General features: G+C 36.3%; 1 protein-coding gene across 1 annotated transcript in view; it reads right to left on the bottom strand.

Annotated features, from left to right (window-relative positions):
* Positions 1–21,483, bottom strand: part of DARS1 (aspartyl-tRNA synthetase 1) — a 67,029-nt gene that overhangs the window by 37,815 nt on the left and 7,731 nt on the right. Inside the window, exon 4 of the mRNA XM_007129485.4 lies at positions 9,953–10,055. Coding sequence (XP_007129547.1) covers positions 9,953–10,055 — 103 coding nt within the window. The remainder of the gene's footprint in view (positions 1–9,952; positions 10,056–21,483) is intronic.

Raw genomic sequence — 21,483 nt, forward strand, 5'->3', positions numbered from 1 at the left:
TTCCTCACGAACGTATTTCTAGCTATGCTGTTTTCCAAACCAAAGATTCTAGCAGAATGGTTAGTTGGTTTACTAACTAAGCTGCTAGCCTCCCACAGTGAATGTGTTACTATTCATTTGAATTATCTCCTGTTTCACTGATCCTCAAATTTCTAAAGTAAGCTAAAAACATCTATAAGAATTTTTGCTTTATTTAATAAGTAATAGAAGCCACTAGCATTTATATGTTGCTGTTCATATGCTGTTTTTAATCATAATAGAAGGCTGATAATATATTAAGCAATGAAACTCACAGAATTTTCAAAATTTTTATTTTCTTATTATAATTATACTCAGAAACTAAGGGATAAAGAGGAATGAGATCCTGAAGAGTTCAGTGAAACAATGAAAAGAGGCAGCCTATAAACCTCTACTTTCATTACAAAAGTGGAATATATTCTACCGGGCCCAGCTGAGGAATAAAAATCAGCTGTTCTGCCACAAATACACAATACACTCTTTAAGCTTGGTGTTAGATTATGGGATCAAGAGTATATGGGGCAGGGAGTTAGTAGGGCATCTGCAGGGCAAAAGAAACAAAGAGACAGAGAACACTGGATAAGGAAGCAGTGAGTGTAGTTGTAGCAATGGAACTGGCGTTGTGTGAGGTCAAAAGGGGACAGAAAAAACTAGGAGAAAATGGGGAGATTGATAAAAAAAACTACAAGTCTTGATGAGGTCCAGCAGAAGATTAGGAGGCATTAGAGGTAGAAAGGTGGGAATTATGGTTAGAGAGAATGGCTACTGGAGTTTAAAATGAAATTCTAAGGGGCAAAATCCAAGCTGTGAGCTGTTAAAGTGAAGCAATGGTGAAGATAGGGGAGGAAAAGTAAGGAATTTTAAGGCCAACTTGTTCCATATAGTCACTTGAAAACATTTAGAATGAGAGGATGACTTGGAATAGGAGGAGCAGAATCCTATCAGCCAGAAAATAAAATGGTTTCAGTAAAACAACCTATTTCAATCTTTGGGCTTTTCATGAACTCAAAAGGTTGGAACTTCTCTCCAATTTACTCAACATAGTAATAAGCAAGTTTAGGAGATACTACAGCTGTCTATCCAAATCCCTCCCCTTCTTCATTGCTAACAGAACCCCACCCCTGTTCAGTATCCACACTTGCCCTGGCCAAGTGCTCTAAGGGAAGGTGAGCCCATCCAGCTCCAGAGAGTGAGTTGTGTTTAGCCCCAGCCCATCCTGGGAATTTACTCCAGATTGATGGTGTCTTTTCCACAGAGTTTCTCAAACTAGAAACTCTGAAGTCATTTTCCACTTCTTTCTTTTCCTCACCTCCACACATAAGCAGTCAGCAAACAGATAAGACTCTTATATTTGGACCCACTCACTGTGCAAGCATCATTATCTCTTTTAAGAGTATAGTTTTGCTTTAACACTTGTTTTGTAAATGTGAATTAATTCCAACACAATTGATATATTAGGTATCAATCTGAGCATAATGAGAATTTTGTGTTTGCCTATACCAGATTTCATCTGGGAGAAACAATAGGTCAATGCAGACAACTGTACTCAGGTGAACTTAGCTACACAGGAATACATAAAACACACATACCTCAAACATCTACCTGCGTTACAAGCCACACCCATCCCCATATGGTGGTCCAACTTTCCTTCCAATTTCAGACAGCCTTCCTTGTACCACTTGATAATAATTTCCAAGCTGCAACTCTTCTGATACCCACTTCCACTCAGAAACAGTATGTCTTTGTAAAGATAAAGTGAAAGATTTATTGTATTCATGTATTTCTCCACCATTCAATATGTATAAAACTATTCTATGTTTTCAATAAAATTAGGTTCTTTTTATAAAACTATGTCACTGATGAAGGTTGTTTTTGTTTTTGGCTGCACCGTGTGGCACGCGGGATCTTAGTTCCCCGATCAGGGATCAAACCCATGTCACCTGAATTGGGAGCGCAGAGTCTTAACCACTGGACCGCCAGGTAAGTCCCTGAAGTTTTTGACTGTTTTGCTATTTACCTATTTTCTGCATAAACCTTAAGGTTTTTATTTCATACTTTTGCATAGCACAGTATTTTTTTTTTTTTCATTACGCAGACCTCTCACTGTTGCGGCCTCTCCCGTTGCGGAGCACAGGCTCCGGACGCGCAGGCTCAGTGGCCATGGCTCACGGGCCCAGCCGCTCCACGGCATGTGGGATCTTCCCGGACCGGGGCACAAACCCATGTCGCCTGCATTGGCAGGCGGACTCTCAATCACTGCGCCCGCCACCAGGGAAGCCCGCACAGTATTTTTTTAGGAATGCATTTATTATAATAACAGAACTGACTGACTATTAGCACCACTCTACAAAAAGTTAACCCAAAAGGACACCCGTACCTCAATGTCCAAGATCTCCTCCTTTGCTGACAATAGAGCAATTCTAGCAGACAGAAGTTTAGTTTGTACAAGTTTGTTACAAAGAGCGTGATATGTTAAGGAACAGCAACAGTTATCCATACAGCCAAACTCTTTCATTTCCTTCCTGAGTCCAGAATCTTGGTAAATGATAAATTCCTATTTTAAATTCTGAGTGTGGTCTTATTTCCACATCACTTACATACACCACACAGCTGCTTTGTTGAGTGACTTTGTGTTTTACTTCTCACAGCAAGAGTGATAAGAATACGTATAAGATGCACTGTGTGGCAGTGCTGATGATGATAAGGAAAAGGCAACAGATTAAGCAAAAGAAGATGTAAATCTGCCTAGTGAGTTTTAGGTTTCATATTTATAATTATAGCTATCAAATATTTTTATATTAAAATTATTCAAGAAAAATAACTGTCTTTGCAACCATGAAACTCTCTACTTTCTAACTACCTTCCCCCCACCCCACTGTTTTTATTGCATGCTTTTTTTTAACAATGGGGTGATTCCTTAGGAAGGCAACTATTTTATTGCATGCTTTTTAACAATGAGGTGATTCCTTAGGAAGGCAACTACTGCTTTATGCTAGAGGAGGCAAGCTCATTAGCATTACTGATGGTTAGAAAAACATTTCATTCCTTCTTTGGAACTGTTTTTAGCATCAATTTATGACAACACAAAAATCTTTTTTTATTACTTTATAATCAGCTATACTTTTTAAAACCAAAATTATTATTTTTCACCAGTTTTCATTCTCAATAACTCGGGGACAGTATTTAAATGTCATTATCACCCTCAAGAAAAAAAATAGCTATCTACTCCTTGAGGATATATACCAGAATAAACTGCACACTCTAGAAAAGATACTTTTGAGGCAAAAAGCAACAGGGTTTCCCTTTCCCAGTCACCAACGTATTTCAATGACATTAAGGTTGTATTCTAAGTAAGCTACATATAATGTGGAGGGCTGTGAACTAATATCCTTATATAATCTTAGGCAGGATGACACAGAAGCATGAGCCTAGAGTCAAAGAGACCTTAGTATTTTAAGTATCAACGTTCTTATCTGTAAAAAATGAATAGACAAGAAAAAAAAAAAAGACAAAATGGTATTCACACCTCACAGTACTGCTATAAGGACCAAGGGGGAAAATGCAAGTATGGCACTCTGCAGCTCCATACTTAGTATACAGTAATAGTTAGCTATTATTGCTGCTACTGTTACAATCAAATCTGTTATTTCCCCTGTACATGAGATAGGGAAGCTACTGGTGACCACTGCACTGAACCTTTACTGGGGTGCACCCCATAAATATAAAAATTCATGGTAGATACTGGAAAGCTTGGCAAGATAAAGGGAAATAATCATACTAAATTTTAATTGTAGATTAAGTTTCTTAAATATTAAAAATAATATTTCACATGCAATAAAAGTCCAAGTGTAGGTGTGTGGGGGGGAGCTTTTTTCCATGGCCTTTCATTTAAAAAATATAAGGCACCTGCTACAGGGGTCACTGAAGAGTACCCCATCATAATTTATATAATCTACTCAATATACACAAGATAATGATGGGAGGTTAGCAGCATACGCTTTGTATGAATAGTGGTTTTTACCTTTTATTTTACATTGTTTTAGGCACTACAGTTTTAAGCCCCTCAAAGTGCTTTTTTATACTAGATTGTCACAATAAATGCCTAAAATATGTAAGAAATCCTATACTATATTGATATATGCTGACTGTTATTGTTAATAGTACAGATAAACTTGAGAGTTGGTGAAAGCTAGGTGATCACGAAAATTATAATTTTAGGCAGTCAATAGCTCATATATTTCAAAATGATTTCCATTTGATTCTTATTTACCCCCTTCTCCGCTCCCCCTCAAAAATGAATAATGGTGAAAAACACATATTCTAAGCTTTTCTTTCTCATATTTACATATTCTAATAGCAACAAAAACTATTAAAATTTAAACACAGAAACTTGAGTATTAAAGGTTTTCAGCAAAACTGGCAACAAATTTATTAGCTTTCTGGTTGTCACAAATAATTTGTTGAATCTTACTGTACTCAATGAGAAATGTGCTCCACAGATCTACATAGCTACCCATATTCAAATTAATAATTTTAAAATCCTGGGCAAGGTATAATAAAAGATTTGAAAAGAGGACACGCTATAAAGTTGCTACATACTAGTTTTTCAAGTAACGTACCATAGCTACCCATATTCAAATTAATAATTTTAAAATCCTGGGCAAGGTATAATAAAAGATTAGTTGAAAAGAGGACACGCTATAAAGTTGCTACATACTAGTTTTTCAAGTAACGTACCAACATAAAATGCTTTGATGATATAAACTAACAATTCATTGAGGCAAAGAACTCAAAATGCCCAAACATGAGAAACCATATATTTGCCAGTTAAATCAAAACAGCACCCAAAAAACATCAATTGTGTAAATATTTTTTGAAATAATAAACCACCTTTTCACAATAAAAATCTGTATTCCAATTCCAAGACAGGCACAAGCTTGGTTTATATGTCAAGTAACTTCTTTCAATTACAGTGAATTAGTGCCACACCCAATCTCAGACTTTAATATTTCCCAGGCAAGCAGAAATAAAATTTTTCAAAGAAGGGTCTTAGCTGTAAAGAATGAAGTAAGACTAACATACAGTAAACAATTTATGAAGTCATGTGCCTACTCAGTGAGGAGCCGAGTCCCTGGCCCACTCTTACATTCCACTGCCCATTGGCACGCTGTAGAAATTAAAGGTTTAAATCATCCTAGTAGTTCTATGATGACTTATTTTGTGAACTCAGTTTTCTTCATCAAAACCCCAAGAATTTTCAGTTCAAAATAAGCTTGGTAAGAATTAAGCACAACTAAATATGGCATAGATTAATGGCCTCTCTTGGGAATATCGGGGACCCTCAGTAAACACTTATATTAGTTTTATCATGTTACTTAAATACCTACAAGTATAAAACTAGTAGAAATAAATGCCTTATGGTTATAGCCCTTAACTTGAAATCAAAGCGAAGTTTTACAGTCTTTTTTTTTTTTCTGGGCCATGCTGCTCAGCTTGTGGGATCTTAGTTCCCAGACCAGGGATTGAACCCAGGCCCATGGCAGTGAAAGTGTGGAGTCCTAACCAATGGACAGCCAGGCAACTCTCCTCAAAGCGAATTTTTAAAGAAAATTGAAACAAATATTAAAAACAACAAAATTCAAATTAACAATATTAATTTAAGGTTTGTTAAAACTAAATTGCTGAATTTACTGTATAAAGCTGTAGCCTCATATCCAGTTCTAGATTTAATTTTCTGTATTTTTATTTTAATACTAGTAATATGAAGAATGCTTGTTCATAATTCCATAAAACATTAACTTTGAAGTTGACTCAGGATAATTAGGCCTCATAATTAACCAAAGTTCTGCAAAGAGCAACCAAGAATGACAATTTAAATAAAATATCAGTTGATAATTTTATAAAACTATCTTATTCCAGTGAAAGTTAATAATGTAGTATTGTTAATTGAAATTTGAATCAAATGGGTATCTAATCTGATAAATACTAGAACTGGAAATAGAAACATTTCTCCTTGCATGGAAACTATTGTACTATTAGTTATATGCTGCCCCTATACAGATGAAAATAGGATTCAATAAATATGCTTGAGTGGCACAGGCTTTTAAAGTTCATAATACTTCTTAACTACCAAGTACCACCTAGTAACCCAACTTGTCAGCATGTCACTATTCAAACTACAGTGAAATCTTCATTTGTACAGAACATGGATATCATTGGCTTCAGTTGGCATGAACACAATTTACACAGCAGTTCTCTGCTGTAAGTTAGCCTATAAAATGATATGGCATAGTATCCTTATGTAACTTTAAGATAACCACCAAAATGTACACTAAAATTTAAAAAAATATAGAAAACTTCCAATCTCCCAAGAACACATTTGTGGACCCCAGAGAAATGAAAAGAGAAACCAATCAGTGAGGATCATGAAGAACATGGGCTTAATAAGCTAAGTGACAAAGAATGAGGATTTAATGAATAAAACTAAAGCCTTTAAAATAAGAAGTAAAATTAGAAAAGAGGTCATTGTAGACATGGAGAGACTGCCCAATCTGAAGCATGGATATTGAGAAATAGTGGGAAATAACAGGGGGAACCAGCAGGTAGAATTAATATTGAACATGGTTGGAAGTAGGAAGCCATTAAAGATTTTAGATAAAAATAGCACTTAAAAAGAAACTTCTGGCAAGTACGGACTTTTTAAGAAAAGGATTTTGAAGGATGAAGAAAAAAACCAACACATCTTTTTCCTAAAAGTTCTGAAAGTTCTTTAGGATTTATATTACAATTTCACTTTATTATTATTTAAAAATAGAGCAGGTAATTTTCAAAGTAAAATTTTTCTGTTCTTGATTTTCTTCTTTAAAAATTGGTACTTTGAATATAAGATCATACTACTGCCTTTCTGTCAGAAAGGATATGTGCTTTAGACTTGTTACCAAGGAAGATCAGGATTTCTGAACTACCTTAGAAGTATAGCAAAATCACATAAAGACAAACTGACTGACATACCAGGAGCAATAAATCATGTTCCTAAGAAAATTATCTTATCAACCAGCCACAAAAATTAAAAACTCATCATTTTTCACCAGAGAGTCATGAGAATTTTCCTTTTTCACAAGGTAGCAAAAACTATTAACACATTTATTGTTAATTACTCAGGATAGACACCTTAACGTATGAGTAGTGCCAAAAGTTAAATAATTGTAACTTAAGTTCCACATGTTAAACCTATTGTATAAAATTGGGTCCATTCGCCTGTATATAACCAGTCAAAGGCTTTATAACATGCAACAGCTCTATTATGAAACCATCTTTTCCCACACATTACTAATTATATAAAGTTCAGTTTTTTAAATGGACTAAAAATAGCTACATGTTCTTTGCTTTAAAAAAGAAATCAAAGTCACAACTTAATTGTTAAACCTGAATTAAGATTAAAATCAGATCTCAGGAATCCCCTGGCAGTCCAGTGGTTAGGACTCGGCTCTTTCACTGCCTGGGCCTGGGTTCAATCCCTCGTTGGGGAGCTAAGATCCCGCGAGCCAAGTGGCACAGCCAAAAACAAAAACAAAACAAAAAGATTAAAATCAGATCTAGATCTTGATTGAGTTCCATCCACTTCAGGATTATGAAATCCAGGTTAAATTATCTAAATTCTTCCCTTATTCTAAAAAAAGATCACCCATACACTATCCCTTTTAGATGAAAGCCTTTCTTTAACACATATTATAAGGGCATTAGTGAACTAAGTTCTGTGTGCAAGTATCTTTTCCAGCTGGTAAGCTTTGGTTGACATCTGATATGGTCAATTGCTGTCAGTCAAGTCCCAGGAGTTTCTGAGAAGATCCAAAATAAATAACGATTTGTGGACTACTTTAATGTGTCTACCTCTAGAGATATCAAATGAATTGACTGTTCTCTTGATAGTAGAATGCCTCTTAGTGATTAAGGGTGAATGGGATTTCCGAAAGACTTTCAGACTATAATCCTTTAAGAATGTAATACTGAGGTTATAATGCAGTTTAACAAAAAATATATTCTATATGAAGCTATCAGCTTCATATATTAGTTTTCAGAACCAATTTAATATATAAAAGACAGAAGCCATAGTTTGTTGACTTGAAGTTGACTTTCCCCCAGTATTTTCCAGTATATTAAATATAATTTAGCATGTATGTCTGTGGTTTTCAGGGGCTCTCTGTGTAGACAAAGTTTATTTCTAGGGACCACATTTACTATGTCCCACTTCATAGGACACAGATTGACCTGAAAAGGCTAGGTGACAAATGCACCCCACAAGCATATACCCTTAAGGACTAGGTATTAAAACAGCAAACCTAATCACCAAATGATACAGGTAGAAGAGATGAAAGTGACAGTCTCTGGGCAGCAGGACTGGGAGATAGGGAGAGGTAGAGCTAGTGGTACTGAGACCTCTGAGCACATCAGTAAATTGATGTAATTAATAGCACTGGAGTCTTTAAACCAGAGGGCAGGTATTGCTATGATACAATAAAACTAAATTGGATAAATAAGTCTGTTAACCAAAAGCAGTTGCTAAGCATCCATTATATGTAAACCACTGTGCTGAGGGAGTCAGGGAAGGCCCAAACATAAATTAAGATATTAAATTAAATCAGTTTTTTTTTTTTTGCGGTACGCGGGCCTCTCACTGTTGTGGCCTCTCCCGTTGCGGAGCAGGCTCTGGACGCAAGGCTCAGCGGCCATGGCTCACGGGCCCAGCCGCTCCGCGGCATGTGGGATCTTGCCGGACCGGGGCACGAACCCGCATCCTCCCCTGCAACGGCAGGCGGATTCTCAACCACTGCGCCACCAGGGAAGCCCTAGATCAGTTTTTAGTCTCCTTCTAGTTCTAAAATTGATAATTTTGTCTATATTAACTCATCTTTGAAAGCACATATATACATATAAAGAACAGAGATAAAAATCAATAGAAAATAGGGAGGGTGGGAGGGAGATGCAAGAGGGAGGAGATATAGGGATATATGTATACGTATAGCTGATTCACTTTGTGATACAGCAGAAACTAACACACAATTGTAAAGCAATTATACTCCAATAAAGATGTTAAAAATATCAATAGAAAAAATGTAACATTTACTCAACTGAATTTCTTTTAAAAAATATTTATGCCTATGAAGTACTCTACTACTTAAAATTGTCCATTTTTCTGAGTCTTCTTTGATCATTATCGTGGAAATAAAATTTCAATTAAATTGAGAAAAACATGCAAACAAAACTAGCCACATCACCAACTCTTATTACCTTAGACCTCCAGCAGGCACAACCACTACACTATCTCTGTATCCTACCCCTTGTAAATTGAACAAAACAATGAGCTTCTATAGGAACCCTGAGCCAGACAATAATACTTTTATGGGGGAAAAAAAGCAAACTTTACTTTTTTTTTTTTTTTTAAACCTTTTTGGTGTCAAAGTTAAAAGCTGTAACATGTTAGCACATTTGTTTTACTTCTTCAGGATGGAATCATTTGCAAAATCACATTCTTTTATTTTAAACACTTCTATTATTTAGTTAGAAAACTTGTTGCTTAATATGCAAATCTCAAACTAGGGGAGGGAGGGAGGAAATGAAGCTCAACAAACACAACAAAATAAAGTTGCTTTGCAGTGTTGACGCTGCCAGGCTTTTTGTAACTCTACTTGAAAGTAAATGTGACTTGTCTGTAGAGAGTGCTGCTTCAGCAGTTCCAAATGAATTTCAAGTCTGTGCTCCATATTTTCTCTTTTATAAGTTTAATGTATTCAGCAACACTGAACTGACAATTTAAATAACTACATTTTTAAACAAAGGAAGCGTTGATGTTAATGCATGAAAATGGTCCAAAGCCCTGGGAGCCCCGGTTCCCACCACTGTTTATTCTGACAACAGGATATAATTGCTTACTTACTTGGCAGCAAATTTAACCATCTGCTTGCTTGCGTGGTCTCCCACGGCTGCAAGAGCCTGGACATTAAACTGCTGCTGACGTAGGACTAAGAAGCACTGCTTTCCTGAAGAAGACAGAAAGTACGTAAGCGTATTAAGGACATGCTACTTCAGGTTTTACAAAGAAGAAAAATGCTTCTCTACTTTATAATTGGGCCCAAATTTACTATCCCCAACAGGGACATACACATAAGTATCTGGCTTTGACAGCCAAAATTCCCATACTCAGTTGACAAGCTTTAAAGAAACCCAAGTTTCTCCTACACTTTCAAAATGCTTGTTATGAGGACGTAGGCAAAGCACCAATTTCAAAAAATATTATCAACCAAGAAAATTATTTTGTCATTGTATGGACTTATTAAACAAATTTCAAGTAACTACAGATCACTTTCAACATTCATTCAATAGCTAGTATATTCTACAGGCAAAGGTACTATGCTAACCATCATAAGAGCCTCAATGATGCAACCATAAAAGTACTAATAAAGTGCTTAGTCACAAGAACATAAACATTCTACGGAGGTGGTTCATTTTATTTCCTACCAAAGTACATTTCAAAGAGCATTTAGAATAACAGGCTAGCTTATTTCCTGTTCTATTTTTCTCATTTTTCCTTTATCATCTTCCTAATTCTTCATCCTTTATAATAGTTCCACTTTTCTTTTTACTCCAAGTAGTTTGGTTTTTTTTTAATTTTTAAAAAATTTTTATGTTTTTGGCTGCGTTGGGTCTTCGTTGCTGCGCACGGGCTTTCTCTAGTTGCGGCAAGCTGGGGTTACTCTTCATCGCAGTGCGCGGGCTTCTCATTGTGGTGGCTTCTCTTGTTGCGCAGCACAGGCTCTAGGCACGCGGGCTTCGGTAGTTGTGGCACATGGGCTCAGTAGTTGTGGCTCGTGGGCTCTAGAGTGCAGGCTCAGTAGTTGTGGCACACAGGCTTAGTTGCTCCGCAGCATGTGGGATCTTCCCAGACCAGGGCTCGAACCCGTGTCCCCTGCACTGGCAGGCGGATTCTTAACCACTGCACCACCAGGGAAGCCCTACTCCAAATAGTTTACTTTGTCTATAAAAGATCATTCTCTTTATGCCCTATAACCACTTTTATTTCTACATAATACTGGGCCTCTTGACTCCCCCTCCTTTCATAATCAACTGTCATTCCTTATTCTTAACCTTTTGAAAAATAATATTCATAACAGATCCAGTCACTCACCATCTTTGTGACAGGTCTTTTCTCCAAAGTAGATTCTTTTTAAAAGTCTCTGATCAAGTTTTAGGAAACTACTTCCTCATAAAACAAGTTAAATCTTTTCCAGACCACTTTTTTCATCAGATTGTCTTTCAAAACGTCAACAGGTTTTGTTGTTTAAACTGAGAATTATTTTTACATTGAGAATTAGCTTTGCCTCCCCTGGTCCCACCAAAAAAAAGCAAAAATGCAAGCAAACTTATAGTTAATACTTTCAACATACAGTTTTGAAATGCAAATCTGACAGCAATTGTGAGGTTAAAAAAAGGTGGCAAACAGAGTGCCAAGACAGACACAATCTATGGACTTCCGAGTCATGTATGATAGACATATTTTTACCACTGAATAGATTTTATTTTCCCTTTCCTTTGGAGTATGATCCAGTCGCTAAGTAAAATCTTAAAAAAGAAAGTTACATGAACTGAACAAGTTCAAAGGGATTTTAAGATGCTGAATGGATAAGAGAAATCTGCAAATGAATCAAATGACATTATCCCAAGAACTACTGAAACCATAGCCAGATATTAGCTCACTTAGAACAGAATGTTAGCATGAAATGGAAGGTAATGTGCATGATTTAGTAAGTACTTTAGATGCTCTAATAGTGCAGACAGAGGAAGCAATGACCTGGCTGCACTACAAAGCAATCTTGTGATGAACTCCAGTGCTACACCAAGACCTTGAGAGAGAATGGAGGGCTCTATAGTACTTATAAAGGGTGAGCACAGGAAAATATCTTTAGGTCAGCACTAAGGGGTGACATTTAGTGTAAGCGTTTGGTAAAGAGTAAAATCTTTTTAATCAAAAGACATAGGATCATATCCTATCATTTCCTATGAAGGGGCCTACTGGAAAATATTAAACTAACTATGCCTCAGTTCTTCATCTGCAAAATGGGAAAAATAACAGTATATTACTCATGGGGTTTCCCTGAGTTTTCATTTATAATCTTGAAGATTACATAAGTAGTAAGTTTAGCATTGTGACAGATACCCAATTAATGTTAACTATGAATTAATGTTATTAATTAATATTAATCGTTATTACTATTACTAATAGCGCCACTGCCACTGCCACCTACTTATCTGAAGTCTGATGACCATTTCTGTTTCACAGCTGGATTACTATGTCCAAAAACTATGGTGGGTGCTGGGAACATAAAGTAAATATTTGTGATACTTATGATAGACTATTTTGTGAAAATAGTGATAAAGCCATACAAAGAGTACAATCATAACTTTGTGTAAGAAAGATATTAAAATTGACTGTGTAAGAAAAAACCATCAATATGTGAAGTTGATAGTATAGGAAGAAAAACACTAAAATGTGGCTACTAATGGATGGGGAAATCACAGAGAATTATTCTGTTCTTCTGAACAGAATATTTTCTGAACATTCTACAATAACCATGTACTACTTTCCGAATCAGAAAAAATATTTTTTTAAGAGAACAATACGGAGGGCTTCCCTGGTGGTGCAGTGGTTGAAAGTCCACCTGCCCATGCAGGGGACACGGGTTTGTGCCCCGGTCCGGTAAGATCCCACATGCCGCGGAGCGGCTGGGCCCGTGAGCCATGGCCGCTGAGCCTGCGCATCCGGAGCCTGTGCTCCGCAACGGGAGAGGCCACAACAGTGAGAGGCCCGCTTACTGCAAAAAAAAAAAAAAAAAAAAAGAGAGAGAACAATACAATCAAAGAGGTAGGTACAAAAGAAACGTAAGGGTTGAAAGAAAATCATGGCCATGTTCCAGATTCAACACAAGCAGTAAGTAAAACCTGGGAAGTTCAAGAGGTTAAACATAGAAGCAAATGCACTTCTAAGATCTGACATGCCTGCTAGGGAAAAGAAATCATGAAATCAATGGTTATGGGTAAGGTAAAGAATGTTCACTGTTCTCTTTTAATGTTTAATGTGTTTATTGTATGTAATTCTAAAAATTAAACCTTATTATTATTATTATTTTTTTTTGTGGTATGCAGGCCTCCCTCCGTTGCGGAGCACAGGTTCCGGACGCGCAGGCTCAGCGGCCATGGCTCACGGGCCCAGCCGCTCCGCGGCATGTGGGATCCTCCCAGACCGGGGCGCGAACCCGATTCCCCTGCATCGGCAGGCGGGTGCGCAACCACTGCGCCACCAGGGAAGCCCAAACCTTATTTTTTAAAAAAGCCAATAGATGGGATGAAAAGGGTACAGGTGAGACCAATACCATCAGCATATTATATTATAAACCTAGAGTAAGTAAAAATGTACAGGAACAGCCAGATTAATGCAGCATAAGAAAGAAGTGAGAACAGACCCTATTAGAGCAAAGAGATTCTAACTCTAGATGGAATTCAGGAGATAAACTAAAAAACTGAGTAAAAACTGGAACTGAATATCAAACTGTACAATAGAAAAGGGGAGGACTTTCTAAGTTTCAAAATTATAGAGCGTCTATATAGCAAAAAAACCACTCTGGGAAAAATAATTGCTGAATGACACATAACCTATATGAGTTAATATCTTTAATACATAAAGATCTTAAAGATGTATGAGTAAAGAACACTGAGATCCCAATAGAAAAATGGGTAATGGACTAGAACAAATACTCTGAAAGAAAAAGAAAAAAACCTAGTTAAGTAAACATAAGAGAAAAGTATTACTGGAAACGAAAGTAATGCAAGTTGAAGCAAACAATGATGATGACACATTATACCGCTCATACTAGTAAAGATTTAAAAATATACAATATCATACAATGCTTGGGAGAATTAAGTGAAAACCGTTCCTTCATAACTTGTTGATAACAAGGTAAACTTGTACAATGCTTTCAGAGATCAATTTGGCAGCGGGCATTAAAAATGGGCTTAAAATGTTCTCTGATTCAAGAAATACATTTCTTAGAATATATGTTAAGGAAATTAAGTATGGAAAGTCTTAGTGACAAAGATGTTCATAAAAGCACTATTTAAATAAAAGAACTGAGGTTCTGTTATCACTCCCTATTTATGTAGTCTTCACTACTGCAAACAGATCTACATGCGACTCTAATGCTATGGTTCCAAGTTTTCCGTGTTCAAAGCACTTCTAAATACTAGAACCTTGAGACTCCCCTGGTGGCACAGTGATTAAGAATCCGCCTGCCAATGCAGGGGTCACGGGCTCGAGGCCTGGTCCAGGAAGACGCCGTGAAGGAACTAAGCCCGTATGCCACAATTACTAAGCCTGTGCTCTAGAGCCCGTGCACCTAGAGCCGGTGCTCCGCCACAAGAGAAGCCACTGCAGTGAGTAGCCCCCGCTCACCACAACTAGAGAAAGCCTGTGTGCAGCAACAAAGATCCAACGCAGCCAAAAATAAATAAATTTATTAAGAATAAATAAATATATAAATACTAGAACCTCGATGGTACACTCAGAAAGATTTTTAAAAGACTTAAAAAATCAGTACTGGTTTCCTGGTAAACAGAGTTGTCCATTCAGACTACCTCTCTCAAGTATTTTTGACACCAAGTTCTTGAAAGGTGTTAGTAAACAAAATTGTTCTTTCTCTGTCTCTGGTCGGTGATACACTGCAATGCATGATCTGCTTGGTTCAATGTCTTGCAAGGCATTTTCTTAGAGACATTGGTGAGTGATAACAAGGGGCAATGTGTGTGTGTGTGAGATCCCTTTTACGTGAATTTAAAAAACAAAGGATATGCTCATATTTGTAAATGCACTTTTTTCCTGAAAGAATACACAAGAAACAACAGTGGCTATTTTGGGGGGAAACAGATTGTGGTCTGACAGAGGAGCTAGATTTGTGAGACTTCTATTTGTCCTCTTTTTTTAAAAATTGAAGGATAGTTGATTTACAACACTGTGTTAATTTCAGGTGTACAGCAAACTGATTCAGTTATACGTATATATTTTCAGATTATTTTCCATTATAGGTTATATACAAGATATTGACTGTTTCCTGTGCTATACAGTAAATTCTTACTGTTTATCTATTTTATATACAGTAGTGTGTATCTGTTAATCCCATGCTCCTAATTTATCCCTCCTCTCATTTCCCCTTTGGTAACTGTTAAGTTTGTTTTCTATGTCCGTGAGTCTGTTTCTGTTTTGTAAATAAATTCGTTTGTATTATTTTTTAGATTCCACATATAAGTGATATAATATTTGTCTTTGTCTGACTTCACTTAGTATGATAACCTCTAGGCCCATCCATGTTGCTGCAAATGGCAATACTTTATTCTTTTTTATGGCTGAGTACTATTTCATTGTGTGCGTGCGTGCGTGTGTGTGTATGTATTGATATATATATATTTATGGCACATCTTCTTTATCCATTCATCTGTTGATGGACACTTACGTTGCTTCCATGTCTTGGCTACTGTAAACACTGCTGCTATGAACATTGGGGTGCATGTATCTTTACAAATTAGTTTTCGTCTTTTCTGGATATATGCCCAGGAGTGGGATTGCTGGATCATACTGTAGCTCTGTTTTTCATTTTATATCTTTCTATACTACAGGAAGTTAATTTTTACTATAGCCATATATATATATATATATTTTTTTTTTTTTTTTTTTTTTTTTTTGCGGTACACGGGCCTCCCACCGCTGTGGCCTCTCCCGTTGCAGAGCACAGGCTCTGGACTCGCAGGCTCAGCGGCCATGGCCCACGGGCCCAGCCGCTCCGCAGCACGCGGGATCCTCCCGAACCAGGGCATGAACCCGTGTCCCCTGCATCGGCAGGCGGACTCTCAACCACTGCGCCACCAGGGAAGCCCACCATATATTATTTTTTATTCTAAGAAGCAATTATGTAATTTCTCAGTTTAGCAAAGAATTCTCACTGCTTAAGTTAGTAAAGGAACTTTATAAGACACATTAATCAACTGCTACATATTATTCATCTTTCTTCATGGAACTCCCCAATCAAGAGAGAGTTTATAGAAAAGAAATGAAACTCAATGTTCAAAACAGCTGAATGAATTCACTGCTTTTAGGTATTTTAAATTTAAATCCTTAGCAGTTAAAAATTTGTGTTGCATTTTGAGTTAAGTTTTTAGAAGAGGCAGTTTATTTCTTAAATTTACGCAAGAGGTCTGTTTTAGAAAAATGTAAAGTTGGAAACCTTCCTTTACAGCACCAGGTGCAATCTTTATTTCTAAGCTGAAGAACAAACATGGTAGGCTGCCAGGACAAAAAAGTTTACTCTCATCTCTATTTTGGTGATGGCTCAGTAATGAAGTAAGCCTTGGTGGGAGAACTAGTTATCAAAGATGTGAGGCAATCTTATGTTTTCATCTCTTCCTACTGTCTTTTAGCTTGCCAAGCTCCTGAATTTATTATTTAGATAATGTACCTTCACTTCCTAATAACCAAGATTAATATTTTCCTTCATCACTTATGTTAATCAGTTATGGAATAAACAGCAAAGACTTAAATGTTTTAAAGTAGTTTCCATTTGTTATTTTCCCTGAAATATTCTTGTATGGCTATAAGTTGATGTTCTGACCTTTGGTATTAAAAATCCTAAACTGACTACCTAAATAAAGTAGCTATTTTGGAAGTATATGTTAAGATTTTAGGAAGAATAATATTGAAATAGAATTATCTTGTGCCAATGACTTCCATGTAGTATGTATAAAATTTGAAAGGAACCATAGATATTTCAATTACTTTTTCAATATGCTCATAAGCTTTCATAATCGAAAGAAACTAATGTTAAGTGTATCACTAAGAGTTAAAAATTTATCCTTAGGGCTTCCCTGGTGGCGCAGTGGTTGCGCGTCCGCCTGCCGATGCAGAGGAACCGGGTTCGCGCCCCGGTCTGGGGGATCCCACATGCCGCGGAGCGGCTGGGCCCGTGAGCCATGGCCGCTGGGCCTGCGCGTCCGGAGCCTGTGCTCCGCGACGGGAGAGGCCGCGACAGGTGGAGGCCCGCGTACTGAAAAAAAAAAAAAAAAAAAAAATTTCTCCTTGCTCCTATATAAAACTCTTTATTTTAGGGGTGTGAAGCATAAACCTATCGTAAGAAATCGGATTTTTAATATTTAAAAATGTGTAAAACACTGCCCTTAATTTGAGGAGAAATATACAGATATTTGTTATATAAACAGACTAGGTTTTGGTTTTTTTGCTTAACAGGTTTCTAGTTGTCATACTTTTGACACGATGATTTTGACACTTTCATTTCCTTATTTATGGTTTTTTCAGAACTTTGCTTTACTTGAAATTGCCAGCATAGGTTGTTTGTCCAAGTCCAATTTTAATGTGATACTACTTCTGGAGTTAGAACACATGAATGATTCCAAATAAGTTATATTTATTGGTATAATTTTTTCCATGTAAGGAAGAAGGGAGTAGCAGCAATCAGGGTTCTGCAAATTCAAAGATTTTATTCATTTTTTTCAGATAATCTTCTTTGGTAGAAATAAAAAACATTGACAATAATTACTGGCAAGAATGTGGAGAAAGTGGTACTGTCACATACTTGTGGGAGTATCACTGAGTATAGTTTTTTTGGAGGGTACTCTGGTATTGGAAAATTTTAATATGTGTATGCCCACCCTTCAACCCAGCAATTTCACTTCTAGATATCTATCCTAGAGAAATACTGCCTTATGTAGATCTATAACTAATATCATGGAAGTATCTCCAAGAAACACTGTTAATTGAAAATAAAAAAAGTTGCAGAATAACATGTAAAAATATGGTATCATCTACATAAAATAAGACAAAACACACACAAAACAAAAAACCTGAATGTATTTGTGTGTGTGTGTGTGCACATCTGTGCATTAAAAAGAAAGATTTTTGGAAAGACAATGAACAAATTATTAAGAATTAATAGAAAAGGCTGGAGCAAAAGATAGGCAGTAGAGAAGAAAAAGGAATATAATTTCTGTACTCTTTGAAAAATTCATGTGAAAATACTTTGTATTACTTGGGTAACTTACAACTTAAACACACATACACATATATACAAACTTAAAAACAAAGTAGAATTTTCCAAGTAAAAATTATGAAAACTGATTAATGCAAAATTCCAAAAAAACATATTATTGAAACTTAGCTAAAAGAATACTACCCACACCTTTACCAAATTCAGTTTATTCCAAGAATCCAAAAATGTTTCAACGTTAAGAAATCCATTATTGTAAATCACTAGAATTACATACAGTTGATTCTTGCTATTTGTGGTAGTTATGTTTTATAAAGTCACCAGAACAATAAATTAGCAAATATCGAGCCATTGCTCCTAGGGGAAATATAGGGTGAGGTTTCTGTGAATGTCTAGTTACAATATTTTCATCAGTCCATCAATACACAAATTTGTTCTGTATGTATTTCTGTTTAAAGACACCTTATTTAAAGTATATATAGTTGATTCATTAACATAGAACTCACGGCCAACAGCACTATAACTCATGCTTGGACAAAACTTAGCTAACAACTAGTATTTTCTCCATAATGCATATTATGACTCTCTTGCATTTAGGAACACTAGAAAACACTTCAGCACTATGCTTGGGGGCCATTTTAAACAGTCAAATCACCAACAAAAAGCACAAGGCCGTAAAGAACGTGGCATTAAATAGACTGTGAAAAGGACACTTGTTTTTGAGAGCTGATACAAGGCAGAGCTTCACTGTTTTTAACCTCAGCTGAAAATGTGTGCACTGGGAAACTCAAATTTCTTACCACTCTGCTCATGCGAATGTCTGGCATGTCTGTGAATGACAGTGAAATCACTGCAAGTATTGATTTTGGGGTTACAAATACATGTTAGCAAGTAGGTGAATTTGCAAATATACAACCTGTGAATAATGAAGATCAACTGTATTTTAAATTTTTTATTATGTGGAAAATTTCAAACAAACACAAAAGCAAAGAGAATAGTATAATGAATCTCTGTATAAATATATTCAGCATGATATTTTGAGGGAAATAATTTCTGGAAAAGGTCTGATAAAATTTAATACCTACTCCTGATAACAGAAAACTTGGACTAGAAGAAAACTTCTTTTGACCTACTTTTTAAACTTTGGCATTGTTTTGTAATGACATTTTATGCAGAACACCTAATGTCATGAAATAACTCAGCAGGAATTTATATCTCCAGTTAAAAAAAATTCTTCATTGTGAGAATCCCTTTAATACTGGAGAATCTACTGATTATTGCAGAGAAACAAGAAATAAGATAAACATTTGAAAGAAAAGGACAAAACGATCATTATTTGTAAATGATAATCAACACCTACCTACAATCCTCACATACCTCAACAGTTATCAATTCATGGCCATTCTTGTTTCAGCTTTGCTCCAATCCACTCATTCCTCAACTTCTGCCCTAATCCACTTATCCCTCAATTCCTGTACTATTTTGAAGCAAACCCCTGCAAACCCTCTATTATTTCATCCATACATAATTCAGTAAGGATCCCTAAGAGAGAAGATCTTTTTTAAAATGTTACAACAGTACTATTATTTCAACTGAAAAAAACCACAATTTTTTAACACCAAATACCCAAGTCTCAGTGTCTTTTTTTTTTTTTTTTTTTACTGTAGATTTAAATTAGGATCCAAATAAGTGATTGGTTGAGAGACATCTTAAATCTGTTTTAATCCATAGGTACCCCCTTCCCTTTCAATTTAATTCTTGAAGAGACCAGGTCATTTCTGCCCAGTAGTTTACTACTAGATTGTGCTGATTGCACCTCCATTGTTATTTAACATGTTCCTTTGTCCTGTTAGTTGCTGGTTATTGCTAAAGGCTTAGTGAGATTCAGAACAATTTTTTGGGCAAGACTACTTCATTGGGTGGTGTTGTGTTCTTTTATAAATAGACATAAAATATTTCTGGTTGTCTCTCTATTATGTCGTTAGCAATCACTGATGATCAATGTCTAGATAATTCACTGGGGGCAAAATGATGATGTTCCAATATTCTTCATTTTATTAGCTGGACACTTCTCTAAAGAGACACTTCCCCGTATCTACCATTTGGTTAGCCAGTGATATACAATTCATACAGAAATGATACTTCCACTTTAGTATTTACCAGATTTGAAAATAATGAGCTTGTTCCACTGATGACCAACTAGATTTTCTGTTTGTTTGCCTTAGCATTATTATAAACTTACGGATTTAAACATATCTGATGTGTTTCAACTCACTGCAGTTGTCCTTACTCATGTTCAAACTGTTCCATTTTTTGGATGAGTGTGAAGGGAAGTATTTTTGGTTCAGGCTTACATGTAGCGTGCATTCTATCTTTTAATTTGTTAAATAACTATGTTTAGGAAACAAGGTGCCAGTTTGGAGAGAACAAAGGTTCCTAATCCAATGGGAGAAAGACAAGTAAATGAAGGATTACAGTACAATGTGATTATCTATTGGTTGAATAAATGGCCCAACCTTTCAGGAAGGCAAATCAACAGTTTTTAAAAAGTTAAAATTCTACTAGCATTCTTCTCAAAGTCCAACAGTATTCATCTATTTGGGGGAGGATACTGGAAGAACAGATAAACTCTTTTTTTTTTTTTTGGCCACGCCATGTGGCTTGTGGGATCTTAGTTCCCCGACCAGGGATTGAACCTGGGCCCTTGGCAGTGAAAGTGCAGAGTCCTGGGACTTCCCCAGTGGTCCAGTGGTTAAGACTCTGTGCTCCCAATGCAGGGGGCCCAGGTTCAATCCCTGGTCAGCGAACTAGATCCCACATGCCGCAACTAAAAGATTCTGCACGGCAACAAAGATCCCATGTGCTGCAACTAAGAACTGGCACAGCATGCGTCCATGCATGAAAAAAGAAAGAAAGAAAGAAAGAAAAGGAAAGAAAGGAAGGAAAGAAAGGAAGGAAGGAAGGGAGGGAGGGAGGAAGGAAGGAAGGGAAGGAAGGAAGGAAGGAAAGAAAGGAAAGAAGGAAAGAAAGAAAGAAAAAAAAGAAAGAAAGAAAGGAACGAAAAAAGAAAAAGGAAAGTGCAGAGTCCTAACCACTGGACTGCCAGGGAATTCCCGATAAACTCTTAATAGTAGTCATCCTCAGAGAGTAAGAGATATATGTATAAAATGTTGGAATTTAAAAAATAATGGGCCTGTATTAATTCTATAATAAATATTTTAAAACACAAAGTAAGAAATGCTGTACCACAGAATGTATTAAATAGTACAGAAGTAATTAACTCTGCTAGGGAGACAGAAGGTGTCCTAAAAAGCTGAATTCTTTTCATATTCCACCAATTACCATGAGAATTTGGGCAAGGAGCTTTATC

Source organism: Physeter macrocephalus, chromosome 2, assembly GCF_002837175.3.
Source record: "Physeter macrocephalus isolate SW-GA chromosome 2, ASM283717v5, whole genome shotgun sequence".
NCBI lineage: Eukaryota > Metazoa > Chordata > Mammalia > Artiodactyla > Physeteridae > Physeter > Physeter macrocephalus.